The 25769-nt window shown below is 40.7% G+C and overlaps 1 protein-coding gene across 1 annotated transcript; it reads left to right on the forward strand.

Annotated features, from left to right (window-relative positions):
* The first annotated feature begins 6754 nt into the window (after positions 1-6754).
* Positions 6755-25545, forward strand: LOC132864801 (E3 ubiquitin/ISG15 ligase TRIM25-like). The gene is made up of 6 exons (XM_060898222.1): positions 6755-7372; positions 14043-14138; positions 16240-16473; positions 16662-16821; positions 18017-18076; positions 24976-25545. The coding sequence occupies exons 1-6, from the start codon at positions 6773-6775 to the stop codon at positions 25506-25508; spliced, it is 1683 nt and encodes a 560-aa protein (XP_060754205.1). The 5' UTR covers positions 6755-6772; the 3' UTR covers positions 25509-25545.
* The last annotated feature ends 224 nt before the right edge of the window (positions 25546-25769 follow it).

Below are 25769 nucleotides of genomic sequence, written 5' to 3' on the forward strand. Positions count from 1 at the left end.
GTTATCATATGCTCTATCAATGCTATTCTCTGTATAAACTGATTCCCAGTCTTGCAGTAATAAATCATTATTTAATGCAAACATGGCTTCCTCTGTCCTAACTCTTCTGTACTTAAGTTTATGGTCTGTCACATTTCTCTTGCAATTACAGTCATAAATTGTAAAAACTGGTAGATGATCACTGATATCACTGATTAATATTCCACTTATAATGTTATCTATGTCATTGGTAAATATATTCTCTATTAAAGTAGCACTATGGTCAGTAATTCTGGTGGGTCTGGTAATTTTTGGGTGGAGACTCATACTGTACATGGTATTAATAAATTCCTCAGTCATACTGTGCTTATTAGGGTTCAACAGATCAATATTAGTATCCCCACAAATGAAGATAACTTTTTTTATTATCTACTGTAAATGTCTTTTCTACCCAGTCCTTAAACGCCTCTATACTAGTTTCTGGCGCTCTATATATACAGCTAATTAATACATTTCTACTTTTTTCAATATTAATTTCAATTGTTAAAAATTCTAATAAATGATCAATCACTGTTGTCATGCCATCTATTAACTTATAATTCAAATTACAGTCCACATACACCGCCACTCCTCCTCCACCCTTATTTTTCCTGTTTATAGAATTAAATTCATATCCAGCCAGTTCGAAATCCACTCCTTTCTCCAGGTCAATCCAGGTCTCCGATATGGCAATTATGTTGAATGGATGAGTAAAGTGACTTCAGTATTTCTTGATGTGTTTGAAGTTAGTGTCCATGCTTCTGCTGTTGAAGTGTATTATTGATCATTTCCCCACAGCCTGAGTGGACTGATTGTACTGTTCCTCTGTGTAATGGTGGCAATTGTTATTAATGGTTGAGAAAAAGTTATTGTCCGGGTCGATGTCATTTTCTATATCCAATAGTTTATAGTCAGTGACTTCATGTGGTTTCAGTTCCAGGTTTTCATAATCAACAAGCATTTGCTTTAGCCGAGTAGTGTTCCGAGTAATGGATGAAGAGTTATTTCGGTGTGTGTCATGGTTGAGTTTGGTGTAGTGTCACGTCGGTATCGATTACCTTACAGTCCTGATAGCCATCACTGGTATTTGTCCAAGTCCTCGATATGACCAGAACTCTCGCCTCCTCCGGTGTACCGTTCAGATTAATGAATACTTTGCAGTTGGTGATCCATGTAGATTTTTATTTTCTTTCTTCAGATGTCGTGTTTTTCTGGCGATGTCAGCATTGCGTTTTGTCAGGTGCTCGTTGATTGTAGACGTTTGTACCTTTTCAGTTTCCTTCCTTGTTTCAGCAATGCAGCTTTGTTTCCGATTGATGAATCTCATGATGATGGCAGTGTTTTCCTTGTCTCTCCTGGGTAGAATGTGGCAGGCCTCAACGTTGCTGCAATTAGTGATGGAAAGTTCGGCTCTTTTCAGAGAGCCGGCTCTTGTGGCACGGTTCCCAAAGAAGAGCCGTCTCTTTCGGCTCCCAAACGGCTCTTAATTTATTTTTATCTGTAGCCTTATATTTTAGCCTCACTTGGCAAATATGAATGCTTTGTGTGTTGATAAACCCTGTTGCATTTAGTGTTTTTATGAGAGGCCTTATAATTGCCTAATTTTGTGTATTTGTTCTGTTACAAAAGCAGGCATTCTTACTTTTGTTTAATATCTTAATCAAACTTTTAATTTTAATTTAACAGAAAAACAAATGAACAAAACACTGCAAACAAATCCACAGAACCAGAACAGAAACAGAACCAAACTCAGTAACCAAACAGTATGTCCTCAGTGCAGGTTGGCATTCAAAAAACTCAAATGCCTCAGCTTGGATGGGCTGATGCGGTTTCTCCTCTCAGTTAGTATCTGCCCTGTTTTTGAGAAGACTCTCTCTGAAGGAACAGATGTTGCCACAATGCACAGTCTCCCCTCCATCACCTTCACCAGGTGTGGGAAGACTGAGGCCTTGGCCTGCCACCAGCTCAGTGGGTCTTCTGCTCGTTGGATGAGGGGCTCCTCAAGATAACATCGCATCTCCATTATAACATCAGCTGTAGTATTTCTCCTTGCAGCATCTCCTGTAGCTCTTTCATCAAAGAGCTTCCACACAGCAGAAGTTTGTGGCTCCTCCTCCACTTGGCCCTCTAATGGTGGAGCTGGCTGGCTGTTGGGGGTGCATTTTGCTGCTGCGGCGGTTATTCTCTGAAGTGCCTCGTCAACAGCTCTGTTGTCACTGAATGCAAGCTTTTTAAACCTAGGATCCAGTAATGTGGTTTCTGAAGGCCTCTGCATGCTCTTGCGACAAGGCTTTCGCAGATAGCTTTTCGCAGACAGTTGTAATTTATCGTTGAGCGGGGAGTATAGGCGTGTGCAATGTTATTCACCGCCACAAGGCAAGGGGGCGCGAAGTCGTGAAATCGCTAGGAGTAGTTGGTGGGTGTGGTTAGTGGAGTGTTTATCCTCCGGTTACTGAGCAACAGGTCATTCAACACCAACAACAATGGCGAATGTCCTTATAATGACTAGAACTGGAGTTGTATAGATGTACGTACTTCCTCACTTCCTCGATCAACCGCTCTTTGTGCTGCTCCATCTTCGCTCGTGTTTTTAAAAATGGCGGTCGTGAAAACAAACTGAAGCGGAAGTGCGTGTACAGCGGATGTAGAGTGGACCAATCAGAGCCCTCTTGTCTGCAACGCTGTTTGCAGTGGTCACAATTTTTGGGAGGTGCGCGCAGAGCGTCTGCGAAGGGGGGGGCTTCGCAGATGCCATCTGCGACGCCATCTGCGAGGACTGGGTTGTCGGCATAAATTGGCCCTGAGAGGACAGTGTTGAACTCCATATGCAGAAATTTTCGGTCCATGGCTGAACAAAGAGCCGCAACCAATTCCTTTACTTTCTGCACAGTTACTGTCAGTTGGTGTTGGGCTGTCACCCACTGAAGACCTTTGCAAAGCAGGAGCATTTTGGAGGCTGTGACATAGCTGAAGGAGAGAAAACAGCAACTTTTAAAATTAGGCTTTTTAAAAATTGTGGCATATTGCTTTTTCAATTTAGTTTTGTCAATCATATGTGTTGTTTCTGCAATGTATAATAGTGACTGAATAGTAGTAGAGAAAAAAACAATTGTCCAAGGTACCTGTCTGCACTTATCTCCACAGTCACTGAATACAAACTGTTATGTGATTCATTTTACAAGCTAATCTAACATTACATTCCTCAAGGACCGTTTGCTAGCTAGCAGCCGGTCACTGCACTGTAACCGCACTTGCTAATTGACATGGTAGCTAAACCTGCTTGCTGTTTTTGTGACCACACCCCCAGAGCGAATATTCATGAGCGAATTTTTGTGGTGTTTCTCCCAGTGGAAACCTACAGGAACCATTTGTGTACTGCGCACAGAGCGGGATTTTTTTTTTCTTCAATCAGAAATATTGGTAGGGACATGCCCATACCCAATTCTACGCCTGTGGTCTGTACAACAGAGCAACGTGTTATTGTCTTTTCCCCATTCAGTGGATCCCCTGGCTGGATAACTGTTGCATGCTGGGAGGCCCCGCCTCTGACAGAGAGCCGCGTGAGATGACAGAAAACAGCGCAGTGTTTTATTCAGTCAATGGGTCAAGCTAATACTCTGGCGACTTCCCTGTGTTGATTAACAGTGCGCAAATGCCAAAATCGCAGTAAAAAAAATTACCAAGTGTTAGGGTTTTGCTGGGATTCGAACCTGGTTCGTTGGTGTGATAATCCAGCAAACCCCCACTAGGCCACCAGGGGGATGACTCAAATGCAGAGGCGTGAGGCGGAAGTAGAAAAAGAATCAAAAGGTTTATTTAAACTATATACACTATATACAGGGCAAAACAAAAGACAAAAAAAAACCAAAGAGTATAATCCAAAAGAAAAGCAAAGTGCAAAAATACAAAAGCTAAGAAGATCAAAAAACACAGTACAAAGGAAACTGGAGATAAACATAACAGCACAAAGACTCCGTGACAAGAGGACTGAACTCAGGGGTATAAATAGACAAACTAATTAAGGACACAGGTGAAGATAATTAGGCAATTAACACAAACACAAAACACAGGAACAGTGGCGGCCTCTAGAGGCCAAAATAAACACGACATGAAAAGGAAATAACAGCGGCCTCTAGAGGCCAAAACAGTCCTAGTCCTAACACCAAGTTCATGTTGATTTACCGTATGATAAGTCGGTTTATCAAATCTCGCGACCGGCCTACTCTCACCTAGTGAGGGGGGAAAGGTATTGCTTGGTGATGGTTGATATATTCTCCAAGTGGATAGAAGTTTTCCGTACAGCAAAAAAGGACTCAGACGTGGTGGCCAAGGCCTATGGGATATAATTCCCCGATGGGGCATTCCAAGGAAGATTTCCAGTGATAATGGCACGCCATTTATAAGCCAGGTGTTAAAACAATGGGGTAATTATCTGGGAATAGACTTGAGACAACATTGTGCATACCACCCTGCTAATGGAGGAACGGTAGAATGGGACATTGAAAAATAAACTGAGCAAATGCTGTGCTGAAACAGGACTAGGGTGGACAAAGGTCCTACCCATAGTATTAATGCAGATGAGAATGAGAGAAAGACCAAAGCAGGGTTTGAGCCCCTTTGAGATGTTGTTTGGAAGACCCCCAAACACAGGGATGGGTCCCATTACACCAGGATGCCCTGACCTTTCCTTATGTGATGTTGAATTACTGTGGAACCCTCTCTTCTGCTCTGAATAATATTCACAAATGGGTGAGATCAGCCTTACCAGTCCCGGCGCTGGGACCACTGCATGACCTGAAACCTGGTGATGGAGTGGTGATAAAGGACTTCAGAGGGACGAAGTGGAACAAGCCCAGGTGGACGGGACCATCCCAAATGCTGCTCACCACACAGTCAGCTGTAAAAGTGGACAATAGAGCTACGTGGGTACACGCCAGCCACTGCAGAAGAGCACCTGAACCAACAGACAAGCAGCACAAGGAGGCCCTGGTACAGGAAGGAGATTAAGACAGCATTCAAGAAGCCCTCAGGGGGCCTCGTCGCACCGTGAGTGGACACTCTGCTATCAAGAGCCCCTTAGGGGGACCAGCGAACACGAACAATGACACATCGACACACACAGCCACATGACAGACTGTGCATTCCAACGCATTCTTCATTCTGTACCTAATTGTGAACCTCATACATGGTATAAGTAGTATTTGCTAGTTTGTCCAGTGATGGAGATTAATGCACGAGATAATGAGATGAGATTACAGGAGCAGTGACTGACACTACAGGTACTCCAGGGGGCAGACTTCTCAGCTGGAAAAATAAGATAAAGAGATCAAACTGTTAACTGGGTTCATGACATATTAACTGATCATACCAATCACATGGTGATAGCTGAAAGAATCCATTCTGACTACACATACACTAGCGTATGATACCTAGCTGATTTAGGGAACAGGACTAAGTGCCTTAGGTGTAGAGACTTCTGTAGAAAACACCCAATACCACATAGTTCATTAACTGACTACTGCCACAGACTGGACAGTAACCAGTAGGTGAACCCTGTATGACAGTAGTATAGATTTAATGTTCTCATTTACATGATAAAAGGGGGAATTGTCGAGTAAATTTTAGTGTCACACTGTCTTGTAATTTTCCTTTTCACTGAGCGTTTCCTCTTCAAGGACTAACGACTCAGAACATTCAGCACCGCAACATGCTAATCTTATCATGCTCGTTATGTGCATAGCAGATGTGTGTCCAAACCAGTGATTAGAGAAGATCCAATCAGCTTTAGAGCTGGTCACACTCCGGCATGTAATTGCAATAGATGTAACGCAATAGATGTCTCCTTTTTATCTAGTAAAGAGTATATATAGATTTGAGAACAAAGGGACGGTATGAGTGGTGTGCTGAACCCTTATCACCATGTGTCTGTTTCTGCAATAAACCTTCTTTAACTTACAAAAGGACGAGACTGGTGTTGGTGTTTGTCATTTTTCAACGACATGTTGGAAAGATCTTCAGGAGCAGCATCAGGGTCATTTCTGACTTTAATTTTAGTATAATGTGTTAAATGGATGTGAACAAGAAGTCAGGAAATGAGATGAGAGGAGAAATTTTTATTTTTTAATTTTGATCAAAAACACTTCCACTGTTGAGGTATTTATAGATTTATTTTTAGAATGTACTTACACACACACACACACACACACACACACACACACACACACACACTTTTCCCCTTCTGCTTTTTCATTTTATCCTTGGGCATTTTTTGATCATTTTATTTTTACTGCTTGACCATTTTGTAGTTTATTAGATTATTATGGTTTCAGAATGGGATCAGAAATTTAAACATAATGTAAGTAAACTATGTGCAAATATTACAACAAATTCAATATAAAATGTTTTTAAATTACAGTTACAGAGAATGGATGGATGGTCAGATCAATTAATCACGTCAGAATCCTGTTCATGAGAGAGAGAGAGAGAGAGAGAGAGATGTGTTCATTGTTCATTTAAACTATCACTGGTAAGATTATTCAAGTCTATACGCCCTGTAGGAAATACACACACACACACACTGTTTCAAATCTCTTCACACTGAATAGCAATTTGCTAACATAGCCAGGCCACACCTTACACAAAAAAAGAGCTGTCTCTCTCTCTCTCTCTCTGCCACACAGAACACAAACAGGAAGTTCATTTCAGAGAAAACGAAAATCAGCAGAAAGTTCAGAGTCTCTCTCAGTACAGGAAAATGGCAGAGGCTGGTATTTCAGTAGATCAGTTATCAGTGGATCAGTTCAGCTGTCCAGTGTGTCTGGATCTCCTGAAGGATCCTGTGACTATTCACTGTGGACACAGTTTCTGTAAGGTGTGTATTAATGGCTGCTGGAATCAGGAGGATGTGAAGGGCGTCTACAGCTGCCCCCAGTGCAGAGTGACTTTCACTCCAAGGCCTGTTCTGTGCAGGAACAACATGCTGGCTGAAGTGGTGGAGAAACTGAAGAAGACTGAACTCCAAGCTGCTTCTCCTGCTCACTGTTACGCTGGACCTGGAGATGTGGAGTGTGATTCCTGCACTGGGAGAAAATACAAAGCCGTCAAGTCATGTCTGGTGTGTCAGGCCTCCTTTTGTGAAGCTCATCTTAAACCTCACTATCAGTCTCCTGCCTTTAAGAAGCACAAGTTAGTTGACGCCTGTGCAGAGCTCCAAGAGAAGATCTGCTCTGAACATGACAAACTGATCGAGATCTTCTGTCGTACTGACCAAAGCTTCATCTGTTATTTGTGTACAATGGATCAGCACAGAGGCCATGATACCATTGCAGCTAAAGCAGAAAGAAATGAAAAACAGGTGAGAACTGGACATCATTCTTCTTTTCCAAGTCATTTTATACAAATTCTATTTCTACTCTAATTTCTGTTCAGTGGATTTAATTGGTTCTCTGACTGTCATTCTCTGTGAAGTAAATTTTTATTTCCAGTCAAACAGTAATATGTAAAGAAATGTGAGATTTCAGACCAGTCAGTCTGCTTTAAACACCCAACAACCTTCTTCCAGCATTTTAGAGCTAAAGTGCTCATGTGACTGTGTTAAAGCTCTGTAACTGGAGATCATATTTCATAACATTTAATGATCTACAGGTTAAAAAAATCTTGATATTTCTGAATGTGAGTGGATTTGTGGTCCATTTCTGAGAACTTCTTTGGGATGAATGATCCCAATTCTGGAAAGATCAAATCTCTGCAGAGATTTTGGTCAAAACTCGGCGTTAATGTGAACATTCACTAGATTGATGAAGTTCAATCCCGATGTTCACTGATGGTTCCTTTAATCCGGTGGAATTGGGTGTGGTTTTGAATGTACACACAGCACCTTAAAGAAGTAAACCTGAACAAATAAATAACTCCCATGAATCCAGATGTGCACTGTGCATGTCTCCCCCCTCTAAACTCACTGAGAAATAAAAGGGAACAGTGATGACGCGCACTGCTCTCAGATCAGTCTTCTTCTGTCAGGTTTTATGGCAGTTTACAAGCAAAGTGTATTACTGCCATCGACTGGACTGAGGTGCAATCAAGATGCAATCAAATGGATGTCATTTCAAATAAAAAATTGAATAAAAAGGAAAAACAACAAACTAAATCCTGTTTGCTAATTTTGTTTCTTTGATAAATGTTATCATAGCACAAGTGATGTTTTCTGATCTCGGCTCACCTAATAAGGTGTCTAAAGAAAAGGCTTTCTTGACTGCGTTCACTTCCCTCTTCAGTTTTTCTCTTTGTCTGTAGAATTTTAAGCACCTTAAAAGAACATGATCTACATCCTCTCTCACTCCACAAAGTTCACATTTTCCAGATGGATGTTTGTTCACAACGTATAAGCTGTTATTTAATCCAGTATGGCCTATTCTCAGTCTTGTAAACCAAACCTCCTCCTGTCTGTTTGGGTAACTCGGTTTGCTACTTGAGATCTTTTTGTATATTATATAAGTGTCTACCTTTCTTCTCCTTATCCCATTCAGCTTGCCATATGTTAACTTTGTTTAATGAGTACCTTAAAGTGCATATCACGGGTAAATTCAGGAGCGAGATCAATGTAATTCTCCTATTTTATATTAAACTTTGGTCAAATATCTGTAACATTCTGCATTTTTTTTTTTTACCTTGCGCAATACCAAAAAAATTCAGTTGAAATCAAGCCATTTGAGGTGAATTGGTCCGCCTCTGAAAAAAACTTGGCATTTGGATTTCCTGGCAAACATTGATTTTCGTGACGTCATCTGCGGGACGCCTCCCTCTGAATCCTACATCAGCGCTGGTTTGTTTTTTGAGAAAATGACCTGGTGGTTTTCTGCAAATTTCTTCAACGTTATCGCATAACTATTAAAATGGTTCATAGATGTATCATAGGAGGGTGTAGCAACACCAATCTTGATGGGATTAGTACTTATTGTTTTCCAAAAGACCGGACAATGAGGGAGAAATGGGAGCGCTTAGTCTACACAGGCTGTTCACTGAAACCGTGCAAGCTCTCACATCCTGCCGGCGCTTCCGCAGGTGACGTCACAATTCTGGCTCCAGACCCCCTTGGGATTTTTCCAGACGTGTTTTTTTTTTTTTTTACCCCTGCTGTAGACAGATGGCCTTGTGCAAAATTACCCTTCTGGATGAGTCTGTAAAAGGACATACTTTCATATTAAAAAACCTAAATTGGTCCAGAATATGCACTTTAACTTCTGATCTACTGAGTGGAATACTTAACTGAACCTCCTCTTCTTTGGTTGCCTCTTTTGCCAGCTTGTCTGCTTCCTCATTGCCACCAACTCCTTTATGGGCTGGAACCCATACAAACTGGATGGATATTCCCTGTTGACTGATTTGCAACGAAGATATTATTAATTTCATTCATTAAGTCCTGTCGGCATGACGATTCTCCACTTTGAACGGATGTGAGAGATGACACAGAATCGGAACAAATAACTGCTTTAGGGGGCCTAGTTTCTTCTATCCACTGGAATACAATGATAATGGCTGTCATTTCAGCTGCAAATATAGACAGATGATCTGATGTTCTCTTTTTAATAGAGATTTTGTAATCAGAGATATAAACTGCAATACCTGTTTTACCCTCTGAATCTTTAGATGCATCTGTATAAACCTGTGTTGTATTATAGTACTTACTGTACTTCCTAAATATTGCTCTACGTTCTGATCCACTCCTCCAGATTTAGCTATCTCTTTGGTTTCCATGATCACCGTAGGGGAGCAAAACAACCAAGGTGGAGTTGTTAGCAGGGGCACAGTCTTACTACAAATGATATCATCTATTCCCAATTGATTTGCTAATTTGTTACCATCCCATCCAAAGCTACAAATCTGGGATCTGCCATACTCCCAACACTCACTGAGAACTTTTTTAGTAGGGTGTGATGCCTCATGTCCGTTTAAATTAATCCAGTAAGCCATACTCAACTTAAGATGTCTGAGGCTTAAGGGCATTTCTCCTGATTCTACTTGCAACGCTGGTATGGAAGAAGTTCTAAATGCACCACAACATGTCCTGAGACTTTCAGCCTGCATTCTATTGAGTTCATTAAGCAATGTCTTAGATGCTGAAAGATACACAATACAGCCATAATCTGAAACTGATTTTATCAGTGCAATATAAATTCTTTTAAAGGACATCCCTGAGGCTCCCCAGTTGTACCCTGATAAACATTTCAAAACATTAATGCCCTTTTTGCATTTCTCAATTATTTTCTGAATATGTTCCTTCAATGTTAACTTGACATCAAACCAAACTCCCAAGTACCTAACAATATTAACTTGCTCAAAGGACTGGTTATACAACTTAAGCTCTAGTGTGGGACTTACTCTTTTCTTTGAAAAACAGATAAATTGAGTCTTTTCTACAGACAAATGAAAACCCCACTCACGTGCCCATTTTTCTACCTTGTTGATAGCTAATTGCATTTTAGTTCTAATATCAATATTTAGTCCTTTTATCCACAAAGCTCCATCATCAGCATATAATGCTCTATTGATTCTAATGTCATCTATTTTATTAAAAACATCATTAATCATAATGTTGAACAGTACTGGACTGCATACACTACCTTGAGATGTTCCATTTTCTATTGAATCGATGTTAGAGAAGTTAACCCCAACTCTTACTTCTATTGTTCTGTCCTTTTGGAAGTCTCTAATCCAGTTAAACATCTTGCCACCAATACCCATCCTATTCAGCTTAATTAACAACCCCTCCTTCCATAGCATATCATGCGCTTTCTCTCTATCAAAGAATGTTGCTAAAACTGATTCTTTATTGACTTGTGCTTTCCTTATTTCATTTTCTAAACATACAATAGGGTCCATTGTAGTACGTCCACTACGGAAGCCGCTCTGGTGTGGGGAGACAAGACCTCTTTTTTTCAGTTTCATACACTAGCCTTCTAGTGATCACTCTTTCCATAATCTTACATAAATTAGATGTTAATGCTATTGGCCTATAACTTTTAACTTCAGTTTTATCCTTCCCTGGTTTTCCAATCGGAACCACTACAGAATGTTTCCAACACAAAGCCAATCTACCTTGCTCCCAAATCTTATTAAAAAGACTTAAAATTACATATTTAGCCACGTCATTGACTTCATTAATCATTTTATAACATATACCATCTTTCCCTGGTGAAGTGTTCCTAATCCCATTTAACGCTCTCCTAAGCTCAAATAATGTAAAATCCTTATCAAGTACACTCTCACTTATTACCTGCTTTTCCAGTCATCCTCTATTCTCATCTATTACTTTAACTCTCCAAGACAATTCTTCATCAGTTAAGTTCTGTGAACTATGAACCTTAACAAAACTTTTCGCAAGCATCTCTGCTTTCTCTTGATTAGTTGCTGCCTCCACATCATTGTTTTTAATCACAGGTAAGGAAAACTCCCTTCTAATGCCTCCCATCTTTGTAATCACACTCCAAACATCATCCACTTTGACTTCCGCCCTATTTTAGAACAGAAATCACGCCAATATTTCCTTTTAGCTTCTCTTATAATTCTTTTCACCTTTTGCATGTGATTTTTTTTGTATACCATTAAATTGGTATAGGAATGGTTTGATTGAACAATTTTGAAAGCTTTATTTCTAGCTTTCTTACAATCATCTGACCACCAAGGTACCATTCTCTTTTTCCTCATCCCAGAAGATTTGCCAAGAACCTCTTCTGCTGACTCATAATATATTTGTAATGATTGAGTTTAACTCAGGGCGGCACGGTGGTGTAGTGGTTAGCGCTGTCGCCTCACAGCAAGAAGGTCCGGGTTCAAGCCCTGTGGCCGGCGAGGGCCTTTCTGTGCGGAGTTTGCATGTTGTCCGCGTGGGTTTCCTCCGGGTGCTCCGGTTTTCCCCACAGTCCAAAGACATGCAGGTTAGGTTAACTGGTGACTCTAAATTGACCGTAGGTGTGAATGTGAGTGTGAATGGTTGTCTGTGTCTATGTGTCAGCCCTGTGATGACCTGGCAACTTGTCCAGGGTGTACCCCACCTTTCACCCGTAGTCAGCTGGGATAGGCTCCAGCTTGCCTGCGACCCTGTAGAACAGGATAAAGCGGCTAGAGATAATGAGATGAGATGAGACATTCCATCTAGCACCTCTCTCAAGATTCTTTTACCATGGTTATAAAAGTTGATAATTTTAATCTTAGTTTTACCGAACCAAATCTCAACCAGAACGGCTTCAACCTCTTTATCTATATTTAAAGCTCTGTAATTAATCCCCTGCTGAATAAATGTGGCCACTCCACCTCCTGCAGTATCCCTGTCTTTACGCACTGCTAGGTATCCATATATTATTAAATCAAGTGATGGTTTTAACCAGGTTTCCTGTATACAAATAATGTTTGGTTTAACAACTTGTTCCTCAATAAAGTGTTTTAGTTCCTGACCATTAGCTATTAAGCTCCTGGCATTCCACTGTAGAATAGATAAAGTCATTATTAACTGCCACATGGTGCTTGACTATCAGATACCCCTAATACCATATTGTGAATGGAATCAACTGACAATTCATGAATCTCTAGATAATTTTCCGCTGCTTTTTAAATTATTTTCTCATCTCATCTCATTATCTCTAGCCGCTTTATCCTTCTACAGGGTCGCAGGCAAGCTGGAGCCTATCCCAGCTGACTACGGGCGAAAGGCGGGGTACACCCTGGACAAGTCGCCAGGTCATCACAGGGCTGACACATAGACACAGACAACCATTCACACTCACATTCACACCTACGGTCAATTTAGAGTCACCAGTTAACCTAACCTGCATGTCTTTGGACTGTGGGGGAAACCGGAGCACCCGGAGGAAACCCACGCGGACACGGGGAGAACATGCAAACTCCGCACAGAAAGGCCCTCGCCGGCCCCGGGGCTCGAACCCAGGACCTTCTTGCTGTGAGGCGACAGCGCTAACCACTACACCACCGTGCCGCCCTTAAATTATTTTAATTCTATCAATTCTACTTGCTACTTTGGCTGAGCAATTAACCACTTCCACTATAAAAGCAATGGATTTTTTCTTCTCCACAATTAAAGTCTCTTCAGTTACTTTACAGCATTTCAGAGTCGTTTGAGTTTGACTCGGGGGTAAAACTACAGGAGTCATACTTCCTTTAACCCTTGATTTTGCTTGGTTTTCTTTGTCACCCTTTTTAAAAGCTTCGGCATAAGTAACGCTCTCTTTCACCTTAACACTTTGCACTTGAATTGCTCTTTTATACATCTCGCACCCTTTATAGGCCGCACTGTGTTCACCTCCACAGTTACAGCACTTGATTTTTGTTCCTTCCTCACATTTACCATATTCATGTTCGCCTGCACATCTAGCACACCTAGGTTTTGACTTGCACACAGAAGAAATGTGTCCATATCGCTGACATTTAAAGCATCTAATTGGTGGTAATTCCATTTACCTGACTTATCTTCACCTTCACTTTTATAGTACTCTCACTGTCATTCTCTTCTGAAAACTCCTCCAAATCATTAGTTTCACACTCATCTAGAACTCCTTTCAATCCATGATTGCACCCCAGTCCACCAAACGCCAGTTGCAATGAATCTGGCGGCTCTTTCACATTCCCGGAAGCACTCATCGCGTTTTTTCTCAGATCAGTCTGTCTGTGAATCCCATTGAAAGTCACAGCTGCCTTTTGAACAGTTTCACTCCAGAGAATATTGCTGAACTATCTTGATGTTTCTGTCACATAAATAACATTGAAATAACAATCAGTTGACATTTTCACAGAAAACTAAACTTATAATATCATTAGTGGTGCAAACATATGAAGATAGAAGTCACTTCATTTTGGGTGTCTTTTAATTTTAGTTAGTTCTAGAGGTGATATTTCTAGTTTTCATTGAAATGTTTTTATTGACTTTTTTTAGTTTTTTTTTTTTTTTTTCTTTTTGGCTATAATTGTGTAGAAGATGATGAAATGTATTTAAAATGTTTTTTATTTGTTCTCAGAATGAGCTAAAGGAGGAGCAGATGAAATTCCAGCAGAGGATCCAGGAGAAGCAGAAGGAGGTGCAGGAGCTGAAACAGACTGTGGACACTATTAAGGTGAGGAGTGAAGAGTCGCTGTGTTTCAGTTAACCTGCTTAAAGGAGATACGCAGAACCATGGCCTCATTTTTTGTTCATAAATGCCTTGAGACCCCATGAATGGCACAGGAATAGTTTTAAGCGTTAACAATAAATCTAATATCGTAATATTTATGATTAAAATGATTCATTTAGGTAGCGGCCTGAGTGAATGACCTTGACGTCTGTAACGTCACAGCAGGAAGGCTATCGGTCCCATCGCCATTTCCGCTATACTAAAACACAGAGCTAACTGCAACTTCCAGCTTCCATTTTGAGCTAATTTATCGCCATGCCATGTAGATGTGTTGCTGGCCGGTGCTGAAACATGACAGAAGGTGGATTTATGTTGCATTCATGGCCCAAGAATGTTCAAACTGCAAAGATTTGGATGCATTTTGCGAGAAGTTCACAGGCACATTGGGCGCCTACGAAGTGGTCTCTCCTCTGCTCTGCACATTTTACTGAAGACTTGTACGAAACCTCTGATCTGTTGAGGAGCGTTGGCTATAAGCCAGTTTTGAAAGAGGGTGCAGTATCAACAATTAAATAAAACTATGAGAAAAATAAAAATAAAAAAATAAAAATAAATACATTTTTTTTAAAAAGGAAAGTAAGTTCAGTGGCACCAGCTCTCCCACAGTTTGAGCCGAGGATTGTTGGTAAAACCCAGGATGGAACGGGACGTGACATATTATCGCTCAGGCAGCGACATCCCTGCGGTTGTTTCTAAAACCGGCGATGTCCCGTCCCGGGTTTTAGTAATTGCCTGAGCTGAGCAGTAATGGTGGAGTACTCAGTATGGAGAAAATGGAGAATGAGTGGAGCAGCTGTCTGATTTCTAAACTGGATATTGTTGCCATCTCGCCCTTACGTGGAAGAAGCGAATGAACGGAGAACTGAATGAACAACTGAACGTCAGATTGTTTCAAAACAATCGGCCACAAGTTCAGCCTTCAAGAAGCGAGAACGCAGACGGGTAAGCTCCGACTCTCATTTGGATACAAAACAACAAAAACAACACGTTTACCTGCATTTAGATTAATACATGTAACTTGTATTGTGTATTTAAGTTACCGGTCTAAGATTTATTTAATTTGCTTCAGAATGTGATTGTCTCCGTTCATCTGATTATTTAATGAGCCTTTTACATTTTATCAGTGAAAATAGATGCATGTGGGCGGCGCGGTGGTGTAGTGGTTAGCGCTGTCGCCTCACAGCAAGAAGGTCCTGGGTTCGAGCCCCATGGCCAGCGAGGGCCTTTCTGTGCGGAGTTTGCATGTTCTCCCCGTGTCCGCGTGGGTTTCCTCCGGGTGCTCCGGTTTCCCCCACAGTCCAAAGACATGCAGGTTAGGTTAACTGGTGACTCTAAATTGAGCGTAGGTGTGAATGTGAGTGTGAATGGTTGTCTGTGTCTATGTGTCAGCCCTGTGATGACCTGGCGACTTGTCCAGGGTGTACCCCGCCTTTCTCCCGTAGTCAGCTGGGATAGGCTCCAGCTTGCCCGCGACCCTGTAGAACAGGATAAAGCCGCTAGAGATAATGAGATGAGAATGAATAGATGCATGTACGTGTATGTTGCATAAGTTATAACACCTATCCTGTTTTAATGAGTCAACCCACTATCAATGAAGTCAAATCAGTCTTAGTTGAGCAAGTCGGTAACAGTATTTCTTACTTTCACCATAAATTTTTATTTATATGACTTTGGTCTATAGCTGTCAAAGGCCTCGGCCTTAAAACCGGTTCCCGCAGTGACATCACGCGCTCAGGGCTGGCTGGCTCAGCGGGGCAGCTCCAATGCCAAATTTGCGGTCGAGTTTAACTCTAAAAAAATATTTTTTGATTCCTATTTATGCAGCATACAAGAGTCAAGGATGGAGATACTATCCACTCAGAAATGTATTTAAAAATAAAGGTTCTGCGTATCTCCTTAAAATAGTGAACTAAAAAAACAAGGAATGAAAACCCAGGGTTTAACGAAAACAACTCAAATATCTCGAGAGTTTATTTTTACAGAGTATCCGATTAGACCTCCATTTTTTGTGTGTGTGTGTGTGTGTGTGTGTGTGTACTAACAGAAGCGTTCACAGGCAGCAGTAGATGACAGTGAGAGGATCTTTACTGAGATGATCAGCTCCATGGAGAAAAAGCGCTCGGAGATGATGGAGCTGATCAGAGCTCAGGAGAAAGCTGAACTGAGTCGAGCTGAACGACTCCTGAAGCAACTGGAGCAGGAGATTGCTGATCTTCAGAGGAGAGTCACTGAGCTGGAGCAGCTTTCACACACACACGATCACGTCCACTTCCTCCAGGTAACACTCACTGTCTGATCTACAGAGGGCGCTGTTTCTCACAAAGTTTCCTCCTAAAAGCTCATTACAGCAACAATAAATGTTCCTGTCTGAGATCCCAAGTGTGTCTTTGGTCTGATTCAGTCTGAGATTCATTCGTTCCTCTCCTACACTTTTCTCCTTCTCTATTCTGTGTTTCCTCTCTGTAGAGTTTCCCGTCTCTCTGTGTTTCTCCTGGATGTGACGACTCACCCAGCTTCACTGTCAATCAACATCTCTCATTTGATGGAGTGAGGAAATCTCTCTCAGATCTGAAAAAACGAGTCGAGGAAATCTGTGAGGAGGAATTCAATGTAATCCATCCACAAGGTAAACAAACAAACATTTGTTCTGTATCACAGTAAAGAGAGCCATAAAATTAATGTAACGGAAATAAAACGTAAGCAGGAACAAAACCGCATCAAATCACAAAGCATTAGTATTAAGGCCAATTTATGCTGACAACCCAGTCCTCGCAGATGGCATCACAGATGGCGTCTGCGAAGCCCCCCCCCCCACCCCCCCCCCCCCCCCCTTCGCAGACGCTCTGCGCGCACCTCCCAAAAATTGTGACCACCGCAGACAGCCTCGCAGACAAGAGGGCTCTGATTGGTCCACTCTACATCCGCTGTACACGCACTTCCGCTTCCCTACTTTCCCGGTTTGTTTTGTTTTCACGACCGCCATTTTTAAAAACACAAGTGAAGATGGAGCAGCACGAAGAGCGGTTGATCGAGGAAGTGAGGAAGTACGTACATCTATACGACTCCAGTTCTAGTCATTATCAGTAACCGGAGGATAAACACTCCACTAACCACACCCACCAACTACTCCTAGCGATTTTGCGACTTCGCGCCCCCTTGCGTTGTGGTGCTGAATAACATCACGCACGCCTATTGCTCCCCGCTCAACGATAAATTACAACTGTCTGCGAAAAGCTATCTGCGAAAGCCTTGTCGCAAGAGCATGCAGAGGCCCTTAGCCTCAGAAATTCATCTCATCTCATTATCTCTAGCCGCTTTATCCTGTTCTACAGGGTCATGCAATACATGCAAACTCAGCACAGAAAGGCCCTCGCAGGCCACGGGGCTCGAACCCGGACCTTCTCGCTGTGAGGCGACAGCGCTAACCACTACACCACCGTGCTGCCTGCCTCAGAAATTGCATGTGCAAATTACAAATAAATTTCCCAGATAAACAGGACCTTAATCACAAATCCACAAACTAATCTTATTGAACTTTACACATAACAAATATGATGAACATTAGATCAGAACCGAGGCCTTAATTCCTCCATAAAATCCATCAGAAAGTAAAAACACACACATTGTCAGAGCTTCAGCTGGGAAAAGTTTTTTGCTTCTCATGATTCTTACATTCAAATGCTGCACAGTGTGATGACATTTTGGCCGATCTCTAAATCGTGTCTGACTGAGAGCAGTGAGGAATCTAATTTTTCATTTTCATGCTTTAAACTGTTTTCGTGTCATTTTTCAGTCTCCATTTTGTCTCTGTGTCTCTACAGCTGCAGCAGTTCACATGATTTTACCCTCAAAACCAAAGAGCAGAGAAGATTTCCTGCAGTGTAGGTGTAAAAAAAACACACACACACACACACACACACACACACACACACACACACACACACTCTCTTCAACTCAGAGGAGGACCGCCCACATGATGGTCTTTCTTTTGACCTACAACACACAGAATGTGTATCAATAATAGTTTATTTATATCACACACACAAATCTAATACATACGAAGGATAAAATTCTGCCTAGAAATAACTAGTAATCTAGTCTCACTCGGCAGAAAAAAAAATGGATTACTGTTATAAAGAAGAAAGCTAGTTGCACAGAGGCACAATGATAAAATACAATATTTCAACAAATACAATAAAACAATAAAAAGAGGGAAAGAATGAAATGACAGTGTGAGGAAAAGAAAAAGGAATGCTGATCTGAAGCGATAATCGTACTTTTGACAGAACGCTTGAAATTGCTGAAGCTAAGACTCTGGAAAGATTCATCAATACTGTTCCAGAGAGAAGCAGCTTTGAAGCGAATATTAAACTTGCCATCGTTAGTTCTGGCTGAAGGAACACAAAATGAAGATCTCGAAGCCAGTCAAGTTTTATACTTGTGCCTTGATGCTAAAAGTGTCAAAAAGTTATCAAAGGCAGGCACCAAATAAACTAGAATGAAATTTAAACATAAAAATACTGTTTAAGTAATCTATAAAATCAGAGAATTTCATCATCTCCAGCTTTTTAAAAATAGGAGGTGTGTGTTCATTAAAAGAAGCTAAATTAATAATTCTGACAGCTTTCTTCTGGAGTCCAGTTATCGGTCGAAGGGTAGTCTCATAAGTATTACCCCAAACTGTAACACCATATATTAAAAAAGAATAAATAAGAGAGTAGTACAGCTGAGATAGAATACTTTGAGAAACATAGTGATGAAGCTCAGCAATAATTCCAAAGCCTCTGGAGATTTTCTTGCTCTACTGGTGGATGTGTTTCCTCCTGATGAGGTGAGAGTCGAAAACTACTCCAAGATACCTGATGTGGTTCTTCTGTTTAATCGGCTTATAATTAATTTTCAGGAAATGGTTCTGCTCAATTTCTTTTGGGGTGGATTAAAAAAGAACAAAATTTGTTTTGTCAACATTCAGAGAGAATTTATTTGCACAAAGCCACGCGATGATATCAGAATTACTTTATTAATCCCCGGAGGGAAATTCAAATTTGCAACCAAGCTCCCGAATATTGACTAATTCAGACTTTACCCTGGCTTCTAGAGAATCTAAAGATGAATCTGCCAGGAATAAATTTGAGTCACCTGCAAAAACATGAAAATCAAATATATTGGAGCAGTTCATAAAATCATTCATGTATAAGAGAAATAGAAGGGGGCCACGAAGCGAACCCTGTGGTACTCCACATGAAATTGGTAAAGAGCTGGATGAAATATTACCGATTGAAACAAACTGTTGTCTATTTGATAGATATGAGGCAAACCAATCATGGACAATCCTACGGATGCCATAAGAATATAATTTTCCTTACAAAATATCATGATCTATATCATCAACGGCTTTACTCAGACAAAGAATGATACCACAGAAAAATTTGCCATCTTCAATTGCTCTTTGGATTTTAGCAGCGATGAGTAAAAGTGCATGTTCTGTAGATGTGTTGTCACGGAAACCAAACTGACCAGAATATATTAAATCAAACTTTTCTCGATATGTATTCAGCCTATTTTACATGAGTTTTTGTAATATTTTTGATAAAAATTGACAAAAGAGAAATTGGTCTATGATTAGATGTTAACAGTTGAGCTCCTGCTTTAAACACGGGTCTGACACGAGCAAGTTTAAAAGAATCAGGAACAGTACCAGAAGTAAAGGAGAAGTGATGTAGGATCTCCACAGGCTTTGAGATTGAGTTTAATATCTTGAACAGGGCTACAGAAATACTAAAGGGGCCACAAGCCTTTCCAGACTTGAGCCGGAGAAAAATGTCTTGAATTTCTTGTGTCCATGTAGGACTAAGAAGAAAGCTGTCGCTTGTCAGAGAAGCAAGAAAATCTGAAAATATTTTGTTGACCTTTGGTATTGTTTGGCTGATACTTTTACCAATGTCTGCAAAATAAACATTGAACTCATTTGCTAGATCCTTTTACCTACAGGAGTCAAATGGTTTAGCTTATTTCTCTACACTTTGTACTGAGCATACAGGCACTGATTTCTCGTCTTGATCGATTTTTCTATACAATTTGATTTTATAATTCATTGTTCTAAGACTGAGGGGAAATCCAAGGTTCAGATTTGAGTTTGAGTTCCTTCCTTGACATGGTTTTTCAGAGGAACATGAGCGGTAATAATTTCATCAGAGTTTTCAAGAAAGCTGGAGAATGTCAGGAATATCAGGCTCACCATCGGACTGGCTAGAGCAGTCAATTTGTTGAAAATCATAAATGAATGCATCTTCATTGAACCATATGAAATCCATCCATTATCCATAACTGCTTATCCTGTGCAGGGTCACAGGCAAGCTGGAGCCTATCCCAGCTGACTATGGGCGAGACGCAGGGTACACCCTGGACAAATCACCTGGTCATCACAGGGCTGACACATAGAGACAAACAACCATTCACACTCACATTCACACTTACGGTCAATTTAGAACCAACAATTAGCCTAACCTGCAGGTCTTTGGACGGTGAAGGAAACTCACACAGACACAGGGAGAACATGCAAACTCCACACAGAAAGGCCCCCATTGGCCACTGGGCTTGAACCCAGAACCTTCTTGCTGTGAGGTGATGGTGCTAACCATTCCACCAATGTGCCACCTGCCACAGGAACGCTCTTCTCCAAACTTGCTTATTCAATGGGGAGGGTGAATTGAGTCAAAAGACAAAAAGTTGGGAAAATGGTTAGTTAGGTCATTATAAAATATTCCCACTATATGCAGCATATTTAAGTCATCCGATCATCCATTATCCTTAACCGCTTATCCTGTGCAGGGTCAGCTGGGATAGGCTCCAGCTTGCCTGTGACCCTGCACAGGATATTTAAGTGAATTAAAATATATATCGTCAATAAACATGGCTGAAGAGAATAGGAAGATAAAGTATTGATAAATTCACCTGTAGGTATCCGAGTGTCTGAATTCATCAGATTTAAGTTTAGGTTGCTCACAAAAATACAAAGCTTTGACTCCTCATGGATTTTATCAATTATTATTGAAAGCTTATCCAGAAATGGCTGAAAAGAACCGTTTCGGTGTCTGTATCTCACACCACAAACTATGTTCTTCCAGCCTTCATTATGGAGCTCAACAGAAACTGATTCGTCTTGATCAGAAGAAGTATTAAGGTCATCTCTTAGATTATAACTTCAGGAATTTGTTATGAAGAGTCCAATTTAGAGTGTTGGGAAATGTAATTAAAGCCAGGTAGGTAAAAATTGACAAAACTATCTTTGAGTTGAATGCCAGGTTTCTGAAAGGCAAAGGATCTTCAATAGATGATCTAAAATACTGAGTATGTGTTGAAATTCATCAAATTTAGCTGAGAGGCTCCTGATAATATAGTGAAGGAAAGAGAACAACTTGTCAGATAAACAAGAAGATAGTCATCTATATCCCCCGCAATATATACCAACTATATACCAAGTTTCAAGATATTGTCATGTTTTTGAAGTTCTGCTGCAGGAAACCAACCCTACCTCTTTACACTGACCTCAGCAGCCCATGACATAAACCCACCGGACCTTTGGTCCAGGTGAGCTAAAAATGTAAATTTCACGTCTTAGTATCAAAAGGCACATACACTTTACTTCATCAACACATATACCAACTTTCAAGACCAAACCACTCATAGTTTTCAAGTTTTGCTCTGAAAACCAAACCTACCCTAGAGACTAAGTCTGAAATTGTTTCCATGGAAACATGAAAAATTAAAATTTCTCAAATTTCTTAGTATGAAAAGGCACATCTACATCACCTTGTTAACATGTATACCAAGTTTCAAATCCGTATCATGAATAGTTTTGGATATATGCTCCGGAAACTAACTTTGCTCAAAGTCAAAATCTATTACTATGTAAAAATTTGAAAAATACTTTTTTTCAAAAATTGAAAATAGCAAAAGGCACCAGTTCACATGTTGCTTGATAAGTATACAAAGGTTCATGAAGATATCTTCAGTAGTTTTAAAGATATGGCCCAGAAACGAAAACGTGACCAGACGGACAGGTTGATGTACAGAACCTGTTTCTATATCCTTCTCCAACCTTCGTTTGGGCGTGGGATAATTACGAAGTTCTTGGGAAGAATGAAATTCGTGTGGGGAATAGTACCTAGAATTAAAATGACAAGTATTCACTTCAGGATTGAAATAATTTAGGTTTGGTGATAATTCTAATCATCATAATTAATCTCATAATAATTCTAAGCAGGAACAACATCAGCTTGATTCACGCACAATTATACTGACAAAGTTTAGGTCAAAACAGAAAAAGACACCACGATACAACACTAAAGATTGAAGTATTTTGTGTGTACAGAATGCTGAAGGAAAAGGGAGGAAAAGAAAAAAATGGCTGAATGTGAAAGCTGTTTGGAGTGGTTCCATCAGGAATGTGAAGCGACCCCAGGGCCTGTTTTTCACGATGGGGGGCAGCAACTGCAGAATCTAAAGGGGATGAGGTGCAGTGGGTGAAGACGGACCACCAAAAGCAAGATTTTGTTCATTAACTTGGTTATTAATGCATAAACAACATTTGATTTTTTTTTTCTTTCTTTCGCCTCGACTGTCGTGACATGCGTGGATTAAATGTACATTATCCTCGATGCGTCAAGTTGGAGCTTAATCTTATTTTTATGTAATAAAAAAGGGCTTCATATTTAACAACAAATGCACTGGACTTGGAAAACTGATCTACATTCCTCACCACAGTTTATTAACACATCAGCGCCATCTTTTAAACTTAAATGGTCTTCAGAAGTCACAAATCTAAGCTTGAAGGTTGATTTTATAGACATGGTATCTACATTTTAAGCTGGGATTTTATAAGCTCATGAGCTGACATCGTTACTGCTGAGAATTATGGCGATGGCACGATCAATCTCAGAATTCCAGACATGATAAACAAAAGTACAGCACTTATTCAGAAGGTCATTAAAGGAACCGCCTCGATCCAAACACAGTGAGGAGAAATCCTGTTCCTCAATAAAAATCAATAAAGGTTCTCTGAAATGTTACTACGGCTACAGAAGGACTCTGAGTCCAACACACACACACACACACACGTTATCCTCTTCATGTTTATCTAAACCTTTTCCTGTGCAGACACAATTATACTGAGCATAAATTCATACAGAGACTCTGTGTGTGTGTGTGTGTGTGTGTGTGTGTGTGTGTGTGTGTGTGTGTGTGTGTGTGTGAGAGAGAGAAAATAAGAGTACTGAATAACAAAGGTATATTAAAAACTAATGTTTATAAGTTATTTTAAAATGGAAAACTGTGTGAATAATAATGTAAAGTGTCAGAACACTCTTGTGACGTAGGAATTAAAACATGCTGTACATTTCTCTGAACAGTAGGTGTCGCTAGTGAACTCTGTTGAATGAGACTCCGAGTCATGAATCTTTTCGTGAATCACAACCACTGAGCTCTATATAAAACCTGGAGGGCTCCGAACCCATTCCCCTCTGTAGAGACGAGTGAAGCCATCTGGACGCCATCTTACCACTCACATCGCGTGGATTTGGTTTGTGTGTTAAACCGTCGTCTCATCTCATCTCATTATCTCTAGCCGCTTTATCCTGTTCTACAGGGTCGCAGGCGAGCTGGAGCCTATCCCAGCTGACTACGGGCGAAAGGCGGGGTACACCCTGGACAAGTCGCCAGGTCATCACAGGGCTGACACATAGACACAGACAACCATTCACACTCACATTCACACCTACGGTTAATTTAGAGTCACCAGTTAACCTAACCTGCATGTCTTTGGACTGTGGGGGAAACCGGAGCACCCGGAGGAAACCCACGCGGACACGGGGAGAACATGTAAACTCCGCACAGAAAGGCCCTCGCCAGCCACGGGGCTCGAACCCGGATCTTCTTGCTGTGAGGCGACAGCACTAACCACTACACCACCGTGCTGCCATAAGAAATAATAATAATAATAATAATAATAATACAAAGGCTGTACAATACTTCCTTTCTATTTAGGACAGCTGTTGAAACAGGATTATTTTCTCATGTTATTTGCCATTTTCACTTCATTCTCACAGTCATGTCTTAACAGTATTTATTCATCACATAATTCACTGTCATTTTAGACACAAACGATTCTATTTTGATGCTTTTTCTTTTTAAGACGACACAGTGTTTAGCAAATGGGGTAACTTTTAACGTGGTAAACAAATGTAATAAGAAACACAGCGTCTGACAGTATGGATGCCGGATGCACCATCTGGCCAAATGCTTCAGTGAGATGACGACTGGACTGAACCCACACTCCACAAGCAGTTAACAAAACTCATCTTGCATAGGCGTGAATTATTTTATTTTCCAATGCAAACATCATTCATAATTCTGATTAAAGTTGCATTTGTTTACCACATTAAAAGTTACCCCATTTGCTGAACAGTGCGTGGACTTAAAAAGAAAAAGCTTCATTCTCACATGTTTTAACAGTATTTATTGCTCACAATTTTGCTAATTGAATCTTTTGTGTCTAAAATGCGACCAATAAATACTGTTAAAACAGAGGGGAATGGGTTCGGAGCCCTCCGGATTTTATATCGAGCCGAGGCCTCTTTCGTCATCGGTCACGTGGTTTCGTCTGCCACGCCCCCTTCTACTCCATACGTGCTTCGGAGCCTCACGACAGACAGGTGTCTCACACACACTTCTTATAAATCCTGTGATTAACATCTAAACTGTGGATATTTTATTGTTTTAGATTTCTGTTATCTGACTCTGGATCCAAACACAGCACATCCTGAACTCATTCTGTCTGAGAAGAACAGAGCGGTGACACACAGTGAGACAGAACAGAAATACTCTGATCATCCAGAGAGATTTGACTCCTTGTGGCAGGTGTTGTGTAAGGAGAGTGTGTGTGGACGCTGTTACTGGGAGGTGGAGCGGAGGGGTGCTGTGGACATATCAGTCTCATATAAAGAGATCAGCAGGAAAGGACGGGGTAATGAGTGTGGGTTTGGACGCAACAGTCAGTCCTGGAGTCTGGAGTGTTTTTCTTCCTCTGTCTCTTTCTGGCACAACAACATTCAGACTGATCTCCGAGGTCCATCATCCTCCAGAATAGGAGTGTATGTGGATCACAGTGCACGAACTCTGTCCTTCTACAGCGTCTCTGACCCGATGAGGCTCCTCCACAGAGTCCACACCACATTCACTCAGCCTCTATACGCTGGGGTCTGGGTGTGGGGTTCTGACTCATCTGTGAGGTTTTGTGATCCGATGAAAAAATGAAATGTTGGTAAAAGTTGAAATGTTGAGTAAAATTATAACTGAGGTGTGAGATTGAATTTCTCCCTGAAATACAAAGACACTTTTGTGTGCAGAAACTGTGGCACTAATGAATTATTATTTTCAGAGTGCATCTGTTTTATAGATTAATAAGAAAATAAGTTATATAAATGTCTTAATGCAGAATATAAGATGTTTCTAGAAAAAAAAATTCAGACTATTTTAAATGTCTGCACTATTATGAGATTTATTACACTGATATGA

Source organism: Neoarius graeffei, chromosome 17, assembly GCF_027579695.1.
Source record: "Neoarius graeffei isolate fNeoGra1 chromosome 17, fNeoGra1.pri, whole genome shotgun sequence".
Classification (NCBI taxonomy): Eukaryota; Metazoa; Chordata; class Actinopteri; order Siluriformes; family Ariidae; genus Neoarius; species Neoarius graeffei.